This window comes from Adiantum capillus-veneris, chromosome 22 (genome assembly GCF_014529385.1).
Source record: "Adiantum capillus-veneris isolate H3 chromosome 22, ASM1452938v2, whole genome shotgun sequence".
Classification (NCBI taxonomy): Eukaryota; Viridiplantae; Streptophyta; class Polypodiopsida; order Polypodiales; family Pteridaceae; genus Adiantum; species Adiantum capillus-veneris.
This window is the reverse complement of record NC_140952.1, coordinates 73928188-73940054: the sequence shown is the minus strand read 5'-3', so window position 1 is coordinate 73940054 and position 11867 is coordinate 73928188. Positions and strand designations below refer to the sequence as shown.

The 11867-nt window shown below is 41.6% G+C and overlaps 1 protein-coding gene across 1 annotated transcript; it reads left to right on the top strand.

The window, feature by feature from the left end:
- Positions 1–4601: 4601 nt before the first annotated feature.
- Positions 4602–7923, top strand: LOC147429590 (chemocyanin-like). Its single transcript, XM_086495842.1, has 2 exons — positions 4602–4947; positions 7326–7923. Exons 1-2 carry the CDS (start codon positions 4740–4742, stop codon positions 7721–7723), a joined length of 606 nt encoding a protein of 201 aa, XP_086351968.1. The 5' UTR covers positions 4602–4739; the 3' UTR covers positions 7724–7923.
- Positions 7924–11867: the final 3944 nt, after the last annotated feature.

The window sequence follows — 11867 nt, the reverse complement described above, 5'->3', positions numbered from 1 at the left end:
ATGCTAAGAAGTGCTCTTGATCTACCTCTATCTTCTTCTCCTTCGTGTGCTCACGGGGGTGTGTGTGTGTATGCTTGAGAGGGAGAGAGAGAGAGAGAGAGAGAGAGAGAGAGAGAGAGAGAGAGAGAGAGGGAGAGAGAGAGAGAGAGCATTGCGGTGGCGAGGCGGTTGAGGCCGGTGGCAATGGAGGCTCCTTCTTTTTCGCGGCATAGGATCCTTCATGACGGAAAGCATTGAGTGGTGAGTGACACAGGGCCATTGCCCCTTTGAGCTTGCTATGACACTCTAGTTGTACGCTTGCAGCCATTTGTGGTTCACACACAGTGTTTGGCAAGTTCCCAGCCTCCGACACGTGCGATAAAGTGCACATTATCCTATTCTAAATTCTATTGCTTGAAATGAAAGTACTAAATGTGTGTCCGTAGTTGAGACTGTAAGTATTGTTTACATGGACAAACACACTAAAAGACATGGCCTTGGGCGAGACCCACTGTTTGAGAACCTTGTTTGGCATGATGCGGTTTTAAAATGAAAAATCCAAGGCAAAATAGATCCTTAAGAAAAAGTACGTAGATGCTTTAATGAATTTATTAGAGAAGTTCCAAGATATATTTCTTGGTGATTTATGAGATGGCTTGCTGCCATCTCAAGAAGTAGACCATGGCCTAGCTTGATGTTGTGCCATGGTCAAAACCTATAAGCAAATTTGCTTATAGACTAAGCCACTCTAAAGCACAAGAGGTGGAAAAATAATTACCTAAATATTCGAACAAAGGCTTCATTAGGCCTAGTTTGAGTCCGTTGCATCACCTATTCTTCCGGTAAAGAAGAAAGATGAATCTATACGGATGTGCATAGATTATAGGGCTCTTAATCCGATAATCATTAAGAAAAAATACCCAATGCCTCTTATGGATGAGTTGTTTGATCAACTCTTTGGGTCAAAGTATTTTTCAAAGATAGACCTGAGATTTGCTTATCATCAAGTCATGATTACACTAGAAGATATTGTAAAGACGACATTCAAGACATGTTTTGGGCATTTTGAGTTCATGGTTATGACATTTGGGCTAACCAATGCACCAACAACATTCATGATGCTAATGGAAAACATTTTACGTCCATACTTAGGAAAATTTGTAGTAGTTTTCCTAAACGATTTACTAGTCTATAGTAAATCTCAAAAAGAACATTTGCCGTTTGTGTTCGAGCTATTGAGAATTATTTACGAAGGAAAGTAAATGTGATTTCTTTGAGATTGATATTCATTATCAGCCTTACATTATATCCGCAAAGGGAACGCGAATGGAACATGAGAAATTGAAAGTTATTCTCATGTGGTCAACACCAAAAAATCTCGAAGAACTGCAAGGGCTTTTATCGACAATATGTAAAGGACTATGCAAAGATCATATTCCCATTGACAGATCAATTGAGGTCAAAAAGAAAGAATATAAGTTAGGGAGAAGCCCAACAGAAAAGCTTAAAGTGGTTATAGCAGTTGCCCCTATATTGACTATAGTGGATCCAAATCAGTTGTTTGTCTCAGAGACAGACACAAGTAATGAGGCCGTAGGAGATGTTCTTATGCAAAGGGGATATCCAATTGCATTTGAAAGCAAAAAGTTAGATTGTGCCCAATGTAACTACTCGACCTATGAGAAAGAGCTACTGGATCTAGTACATACACTTTACTGAGCGGAGACACTATTTATATGGTTCCACTTTTGAGGTTTGGATGGACCATGAAAGTCTGAAATGGGTTTCAAGCCAAAATAAATTGAAGGGTAGAAAAGCTCGGTGGGCGTAAATCCTAAAGGAATTTCACCTTCAAATACATTACCAGAAAGGTGAATATAACGTAGTGGCAAATGCATTGAGTACATGCTGCAAATTAATGAGTTAAGCTTCATAGTATTCAAGAATGAGTGTCACTACGAGGCTTGTATGAGCACGATATTGCATCAATTACAGAGGTGTGGCATGTTGTACACGATTTCACTACTTCACAGGCACAACCACCTCTCTCGTTGGCACATAGTGGTAGTCCGGAGAGACAAGTAGTAGGTGCAATGAGTAGGGAAGTGATAGTTAGTACGAAGAGACTAACCAAGACTTACAAGCATAGTTTAAGGCTGGAGATCTTTGATGTAAAACCTTCATCACAACTTCGACTTCAAAGGGGAGTGATAAACTTCGTTGGGGGAAAAGTATGCTAACTTCTCCATTGATGATAGATACTTACTCTACAAGGGTAGAGTGTGTGCACCAATTATTGATGACTTTTGGACCCACATTCTTAAAGAAATTCATGATAGTCCTAGTGCGGGTCACCTCGGGAATAATAGGACCTATGCACTAGTTAAAAGACAATTTCATTTCCCTAGTTTGTTTAAGGACGTCCAGACTTATGTGTTGAAATGCAAGAAGTGTCTGGTCAATACATATGATGTCTCACGGTTGGGGGCTACTCCATCCTTTAGAGATACCTCAAGGGAAATGGAAAAGCATTTCCATGGATTTCATTACCGGTTTACCCAAGACTTGTCGAGGGAATGACTCAGTGTGGGTGGTAGTGGACAAGTTAACCAAAGTGGCAACGTTTATTGCCACCAAGAAAACGGTTAAAATGCTAGAGTTAGCAAAAATCTTTGCTGAACATCTCTACAAGCTATATGGCCTACCCGTAGATATAGTGTCAAATAAAGATAGAAAGTTCAATAGTCATTTTTAGAGGGAAGTTTTCAAAAAGCTAGATACTACTCTGAGTATGAGTACAACAAATCATCTGCAGTCTAACGGCCAAATCAAAAGGGTTAACCAAATCCTAGAAGACATGTTGCATTCTTCTGTAAGTAAGAATCAATCTAACTGGAAGATTACTTACCCATTTTGGAATTTTCATATAATAGTTCCAAACATGCAACAACTAGATTTACACCATTCATGTTGAAGGGTTGTTTTCCAAACAAGATCTCCTATGTTTGATCCCAAAGGGGGATCATTGTCATCAAATTTTCATGCTTTTCGGACTCAGATTGGGTTGGTTGTTATGACACACAAGTGTCCACAAGTGGTTTTGTTTCATGCACAATGGCTCTTGCCTATCAGGGTTGAACAAGGACCAACCTACTGTGGCCACTTCCAATTGTGAAGCTGAGTACAGGGCAGCCTTCACAGCTACAATTGAGTGTGATGGCTCAGACGCCTTATGGTTGATTTGGGTGTTGGACAAGAAACTGCCAACATCATCTACACTGAAAGTCTGAGAGTATTGGCACTTGCGAGGAACCCATTTCATGCTCGCACAAAGCACATTGAGGTGCATTATATTGCCTCGTGAGAAGTTTGAAGCTTTCCGCAAATCTTTGGGCTTACTTCCCATATCCTTAGGGCATGGCACTGCCCTATACAGTATGTGCTAGATCTCGTTCACCGTATCACTCCTCAGGGGATATGTTACCATATATGTGGCAATGATGTGTGTGAACACACTTAGACCGTCGGGACACATTTTCCCTCAATAGGAGGTTTTTCCCACGTGAATTGTATACACCCCCATCACTTTAGGGCTAAATTATATTTCTATTTGCGCACTAAGCATACACTCTATGGTGTCTGCAACCCTAATTATAACATTCACATGTCAATTCTCCTTCATTGTGGTCTCTAATTTTTTCTGGCCGCTGAACTAGCAAGAATCCAAGGGAGTGGATTCCTGTCAAGAAAGTACAACGAATCGATGGTCCAGACCCATTGTCCTGAAGTTGGACAAGATGCAAAACCCTCTAAGTTAAGAGGTCCATCCGACTGGGCAGGGGTATGGCATAAGAATGGGGTATGGTGTGTAAAGGGCCTAACCTATGTAGACATGAACAAAAGTAGACACGCTAAATTTGGAAAGAGACAGCTGGAAAAGGAAAGTCTTTGATGTATTCAAGATTACGTGTATTATAAAATGATCAAGTTCCATAAGATATGCTTTTGCCGGCCCAATAATCGTGGGTACAACACGGTTTCATTTTCATTTCACGGGTTCGTCTTCAAATGAAAACTGGTGACTGGTGACATGGCAGAATGGCACAGTGTGAACCCGGGCTGACTTTGAAGGTCGATTGAAAATTGGAAATTGTAGAAATAAGTCAAAGGGCGGTACGGTCATGCAGCGGCCCACCATCCCAACGTGGTGAGTGGTGATACACGTGACACAAGACAAGTGGAGACGAGGTGGAGAGAGAGAGAAGATAGAGAGAGAGACGGGTCAGATTTTTTTGACCATTCGGCTTTTTGCAGATAGCCATTGAATTGTACGCACCACCTAAACGCATATTGTGTGTGTGAAGAGGGTGGGAAACGGACTCCTACTACCTAGAGAGAGACAGAGAGAGAGAGAGAGTGTGACAGTGTGTGTGTGTGTGTGTGTGAGAGAGAGAGAGAGAGAGAGAGAGAGAGAGGAAAGAGTCTTATTAAAATACTCTTGGAGTCTTGGGTCTCGTCAGCCTATTAGCCGAAGTATATGTATGTACAATAGGTAAAGTACAAGATAATTGGCTCCACACAGAGGAGGAGAGAGAGAGAGAGAGAAAGAGAGAGAGCTAGCGAGCGAGCACTATATCTCATCAAAATATAGAGGGAGCAATAAGTGTGTTGCAACAGCTGAAGCAAAGGCAAATCGGCTCTCAGAGAGAGAGAGAGAGAGTTTGTGTGTGTGTGTGTGTGTGTGTGTGAAGGGCGTAACCATGCAGGGAGCTTGCGGCCTGGGAAGAGGCAATGCAATGAGGTCGAGCACCATGGTGCTGATGATGGTGATGGTGGCGGTGAGCCTTTGCGCGGGCAAGGCAGTGCTGGCGGCCACTACTTACAAGGTTGGGGACGATGCGGGGTGGGCAATCATGTCCTACGACTCCTGGGTGGCAGGCAAGACCTTCCTGGAAGGGGACATCCTTGGTAAGAAACACTAGTCTCTCTCTCTCTCTCTCTCTCTCACACACACACACACGCACACACACACAGACACTCTCAAGATCTGCCATTTTGGAAGCCCAAATGCTTCACATTGACATCCTACTTGCCAATGCTTAGATCGAGATTGAGGCCATTCCCCTGTTAAGAACCGTTCACATCATTTTAGGCATAAATTACGCCAGTTAACTTAATTAAGCTATAATTCATGCAAGGGATTATCTATACAATAGGATTTTAGGCTTAATTTACATTAACCCTTGGTCTACGTCTGCCAGGAAATGGTAGTCTTCCCCTGGAATTGTGATGAGGCAAGGGTAGAGAGTACCAAGTGAAACTCATATGAGTTAAGAAAAGATCCCATTCATTGGTCAAGAGCGACATGGGCATCACAAAATGGGGAAAGTAGGTGGCCTAAGGCCCTCCATGATCCATCATTGGGACAAGAGTAGGTCTGACGCACTTCTTTTTGGGGTTGCGTGCATGTGTGCCTGTTTGTGTGTGTGTGGTGCATCAGCCCCTCCTTGTGCTAGGCCGGATGGGGCTCTAACTTTGAGCCCCGTCCCGCCTAGCACAAGGGGGGGTTCATGCACCACAAGCACTCTATATGGTCACACATCTATGAACTTAGAGCCTGTCTTGCTCAGCACAAGCAGTTAGAGCCCCGTCCCGCCTAGCACAAGGAGGGGCTAGAGAAAATGCTCCTCTCATGCACCACAAGCACTCTATGCGGTCACACATCTTTGAACTTAGAGCCCCGTCCCACCTAGCACAAGGAGGGGCTAGAGAAAATTCTCCTCTCATGCACCACAAGCACTCTCCTCTCATGCACCACAAGCACTCTATGCGGTCACACATCTTTGAACTTAGAGCCCCGTCCCGCCTAGCACAAGGAGGGGCTAGAGAAAATTCTCCTCTCATGCACCACAAGCACTCTATGCCGTCACACATCTTTGAACTTAGAGCCCCGTCCCGCCTAGCACAAGGAGGGGTTAGAGAAAATTCTCCTCTCATGAACATGTCATTCATCGTAGTAGCAAGCCTTCTCTTGGATACATCACCAGAAGATTTGGAAATTTTCTCATGTAGGAAAACGGAGCCCTTTTTCAGTGGACAATGCATAACATCATGAGCTTCTGCTCGAGAGGCACCGCATACCTAGCTAGGTATACGGTACCTCCCTCACAGAAGCTCATGATGTTGAGGTAAGTTGCAACGTAAGAATTTGTCCAAAACTTCTTGTGCATGTCATTTGTCTTATATTGCCGCACACAATGGTCACACGTCACAATGTATAGTTATCAGAAACTTTTTGAAATTATTTGTGCCTCATCATGCATGGACAACTTTTATGTTTAACATGGTGGTCATGTGAGGCTTAGTAATCAATTATTTGAATTGATAATTAAGCCTCGTTGTTGGTCACAGGCTAAAAGGAGCATTAAATGAAAAACTATGCCTGCCCTATGTAATTATAGTGATTTTGGCATAGTTGTGAAGTTCAAGGCATAGTTGCAAGGTTGAATGACTATCGAACCCTGGTGACCATGTAACAGTCTTAGTTATTCATTTAATGCTATGTCTGGGCATACTTGACATAGTTATCTATATCTGATAACTAAGCCTCGCTTGACCATAGCCCATGCAACTATGCAAGTAGAGTGCCTTATCTACCCCTACGTATCCATTGTAAAATGCACACCCACTCACTTTCTAGCCCCCCCTCCCTTACACTCGCGTGATACCATATGATCACCTTGGCGAATTCTTGGGTCGTCTTCCCGGTTTGTTATGTGCATCTTCTACATAACAATTCTAACTGCCCTTTGAAGTTTGTAAATGTTGCAAGCTTTTTATATCAACGTAATTTGTAGAATTGTCAACTAAGGTTTACTATGGCAATCAATCCATTTGTGGCATTGTAGAGTCTTTTAGGAAAAAGCACTCAGTTTATATGTCCACTTAAATCGACTCATGCATTGTAAGATAGTGAGATCATGGGCGCAATAGATTCCTTTGTTCCATGGGATCTTCGTTAGAAAAAAACCGGGGTCCTATGTATTTTAACCGTCTGAAATCTTAAAATCCCGGTTACATTTTGAGCTTGCCTTGAAGAAAACCGGGAATTTTTCACAAGTTTTAGTGTAATTACTAGCAAAAGCTTCTAATTTTGACCTAAAAACCGGGAGATTTTCAAGTTTGCCCTTATTTTCTTTGGTTAGGAAAAATGTTCTTTTCTAGCTTGCATGGGATAATACTTCAAGTAATGTTGCCAAATGATGCTCATATTTTCTTATCTAAGGATTATTTATCAACTCTCCTAACAAAACACATTAAGCTCCATCCTTGTTTAATCCATGCAGAGTTTGTCTATGGGAGTAATCATGATGTGGTAGAGGTGAATGCCGCAAACTACCAGTCATGCGCGGCAGGGAGTAACACCGTTTTTACAGATGGAGACACAAAGTACACTTTGTCTGGCGTGGGCATGAAGTACTACATTTGCACAGTGTCCACTCATTGTAACCAAGGTATGAAGGTGTCCATCAATGTAGTGGCAGCTGCTGCCACAACCCCCACCACTAGTCCCACAACCCCAACCACCCCTAACACGACGACACCTACCACGCCTTCTTCGCCAACCACAAACACAACCACTCCCTCATCCCCCACCAACTCCTCTCCCCTCTTCCTGCCTCCTTCCATTTTTACCTTGTTTTTAATTTTGGGCCTTACACTCTTCTTCTTCCACTCCTCTTAATTGAGTATTTCTATTCAAGGGATCTTAGAACCTTATCAAGAGGATAAAACTTTTATTCAATGCTCTTAGCCTAGTTACTAGGCTTTCTTGTTCATTAAGTTCCAATGTAATCAGCGAGTCCTTTGGTGCTCGATTACTGTATGAGGATGTTGGATTATTGCTTCTTTTAAATCTTTTTGTGAATGATTCCATTGCACTAATCATTCTTTTGGCCTTAACGTTTTAGTTGAATTAAGTGCATGCCATTATTTATTGATACAATGATGTGCTCAAGTCGAATTGGTTGTGCCATTTCAACCTTGGGGGATGGAGTTCACTAGGAGAGGTATTTAATCGCAAAACATTTAGTCAATTTAATAGAGATACATTAACAGAAGGACTTTTTATGTTTTGTTTCGATTTTATTTTTTTAAAATAAGGAGTCATTTTATCCATTCAAACATGTTAAAAATGGCTTTTTTAAATACCCTTGAATGCACATTATATAGAGGTGTTCTTGAATGTGATTCCAACTGTGTTTGTCTTATGTTTATTCCCTTATCGAGCTTGTCCCTAAGTCCCTATGTTTGTCACCGTTGTTATTAAATCACTCCCTCCATATGAAGTGTTGAGAGTTGATACTTATGATGAGTCAAATCTAGAAAATAGAACATTAATATCCTTTTTTTTCCTCACGAGATATGTTCATTGTTGGGTGTGTTTTTGTTGAGAGTTGATACTTACGATGAGTCAAATCTAGAAAATAGAACATTAATATCCTTTTTTCCCCTCACGAGATATGGTCATTGTTGGGTGTGTTTTTGTGTGGTTGTCTTTTGGGTGCGAGCTTGGTAAGAGAAGCCCTGTTGTATATATCTATACTATGTATAAAGGGGGAAGGGATTCCGACAGCCCCTCCCCCCACATGTCCCCATTTCTTGCATTTGCTCACCTTCAACCATTGTGCACTTTCAACTTGGAGAGAGAGAGAGAGAGAGAGAGAGAGAGAGAGAGAGAGAGTTGGCACCTCTAGACTACTTTACCTCTAATATAAAGACGTGCTCACGTAGCAAGAGGGGCACACTCTATTCTTTCATTCCCAATTTCGCACACCTCACACCATCCTAGAGGCTTCCCTATAAGAAATTATCTATATCACGTGCATCCAAGGGTTGTTATAAAAACCTCTCCTCACATGAGTTCTTTTATTAACACTCCCTCATATGAATTCACCCTTTTTTTTTGTGCAAAACTCACAATTGTGAGTGGATAGTATTAAGAACATCAAAAATATACACCAACCTTGAGCTCAGATTGAGCCTTGAGGGTCAAAGGATTACAAGTTTTCTACTTGATAGAGAAACCACCACTACTCTTAGGCTTTACTTATTACAAGATGTCATCATGACATGTATTGTTCTAGACCACTCCTGTGAGGTTTGTTTGCCTCCGATCATGTGGATCATCACTCTGCTTTATTGTATGATTTCACAAAAGCTTGCCACAGCCATATGCGGCGGTTCCTTGCTTGCCAAATATGGTGAAAGAAGTAGTACCTGATTATTTGAGTGCAGACAAGAAGAGCAGGACTTCCCAACCTGTTACTACCAAAGAACAGATCAGTCTTGAAGAACTTAATTTGCCATGTCCTTTGAATCCACTTGCATATTTTCCCAGCCATGCCACTGATTGCTTGTTGGCATCCCATGAAAAGGTGGGCTAGGTCTTCACTAGCTATTCTACACCCCGAGCAACGATCGGACTTGATTCCTCTTTCTTGCATCTTTACGCACGTTGGCATAGCATCCCACATTACTTTCCACAAAAATATCTTCATATGCTGAGGCCACCTTGGCTTCCAGATGTTCTCCATGACTCCCTCCCACGGTTTTTCCGTCCAGTGCCTCTTCCATAATTTGTTGAGGGGGCTACACCAATTAGCCTTGTGCATTAATACATGGTAAATGCCTTTAGAATGTGGTTTTCAAAAGAGGCTACTCCGGGGCCATCTCCAAATGTCCCATTCAAAGTTGGATTCACAAATTGGCATCACCACCTTATCAAGCTCTTTCATCACCCTGTAGACTAGTAAGATCTCAAAGCCATTCAATTGAAATTGGATGGCTAAAGAGTCAGTAGTTTTCCAGCGCTTACTGTTGCCATCCCAGAATTGCTCTAGTCGAACGAGCCCCTTATTATTCACATTCCTGGCGATTTCTATCCAATAGGGGCTTTGCAACGGCCCTAATATTTTAGAGAGCCAAGGGGACCAGTGCAAAATGGAGTTCTTAAAGTATCCGGTTGCTTGCCCCCATTCCAAAACCTCAGCTTAAGATACTTACAATCCCTCGTACGAATTCACTCTTCTTCTTAAGATACTTACAATCTATGCCTAAATTGACAAAAAATTCCTCATGCATAGGTATTTTTGTAACTCCTCATTGAATATATCCCTCCTATTGAATTCGTGTAATACACCTGCCCTTTTTATTTTCAATGCATCCCTAATCATCGTCAGCAATTCCGAAAGATGTTTTAATAAATCACGAGCTTGCACGACCCGCCTCCAATGGGAAATTGCGAAAGATGTTTAATAAATCACGAGCTTGCACGACTCGCCTCCAACGGGTCTGCCGGCTCTTCTCGAAGAGAGATGTAAGATATATTTATAAGTTATTATCTTATTTTTGTTCTATTTTAAATTTAATGTCTTCATTCTATACTATATCCTATCTTATTCTATTATTCTTTTTTCTATTTCATATCTTATCCATAATATCTTTCTATTACTCTATCTAGTGTAGTATTTGTTTTTTTCTTTTTCTATATTAAAAACTGTGAAAAGTCAAACTATTCATTTTTTATATATTTTAATTTTAGAAGAAGATGATATCAGAAGAAATGTTGAGAGAGAGAGAGAGAGAGAGAGAGTATGTGTGTAATGTTTTATGTGTGCAGGGCTTCGCTTTTCTCTCTCTCTCTCTCTCTCTCTCTCTCTCTCTCTCTCTCTCACACACACACACACACACACACACACACACACACACACACACCTTGCTGATCTAGCTCACATGTTACCCACCTTGTGGATGTCCATAGATCACCCGTCCTATTGTCTGGCCTCACCGAGCATTCGTTGCACCTCATATGTTGGACAACCCAGCTTGCGGATAGTTGCAGCGCCTCAACAATATTGATACATAACAATTGAGGACACAACGACTAGAGATCACCTTTAGGATTGCCACGTTGTGCAAGCGAGGAATCAGCACCGAAATGAGATAGCAGTGCAAGCCTTCGACAGAGAGCACGTGAGAGATAGAAAATGCAAGGGTAGAGAAGAAGATGGCATCTAATAGCGTAGATCTAGGCTATGAGACATGGGTGGCCCAAGGGGGCTCCCAAGTGCCGGAAGATTTTTTGCCCCGCCCGACTCCGAAAACAAAACAATTTTTCCCTTTTGGGACAATCTCTCTTGTCCAGCCAGGAGAGTCAAAGGAGTCGTATTTTGACAAGGAGATCAATCTCGACTTCTCTATATTACACTCGGAGCCCGACGCCACGGCAAACGTTTGCACAATCTCTAGAGCTTTCGCTTTCTTGACAACTTGGGACACATAAACCCTTAAATCTTCAACAAAACCTTAGTTGAAGTTAGTTCTCAATCACATTGTTCCCATTACTTCTGTCACCTGCCTTTTCATGTGAATAGTTGAAATCCTTTTTCATTTAGTTTGTCAATTGGTGAGTCTTTTCATTTCACGTCTTTAGATGACATGATTTTTTTCATTTTATTATTTTAGAATGCCAATGTAAACGTTCACTTTGTTGATCCCTTTGTTTAAGGCTCAAGACTTTCTTTTCGATCTTCAACAAAAAAACAATCCTCAGGTTAAAGAAGGTGAAGTTCATGAGAGTTGAAAATCTATTTTGACAAGGTAAAAAAAAAAAACAAAAGATTGACTATTGAGGACTCACTAGAGTTAAAATTCTATTTTGACATGGTAAAAGCTTATAATGATGTGTGTGTGTGTGTGTGTGTGTGAGAGAGAGAGAGAGAGAGAGAGAGAGGGGGGGGGAGGGGGGGAGGGACAATAGTTTTTAAAAGAAACCTTTTACTTAGCCTTTAATTTAAACTAGTACAACGACGCCACCTTCGACGGCG

Bases quoted from the DNA above. Each gene is read 5' to 3' on its own strand.
- LOC147429590 (XM_086495842.1), top strand. From the start codon at position 4,740: ATGCAGGGAGCTTGCGGCCTGGGAAGAGGCAATGCAATGAGGTCGAGC. The intron at 4,948-7,325 runs GTAAGAAACACT...TAATCCATGCAG, and splicing joins CCTGGAAGGGGACATCCTTG to AGTTTGTCTATGGGAGTAAT.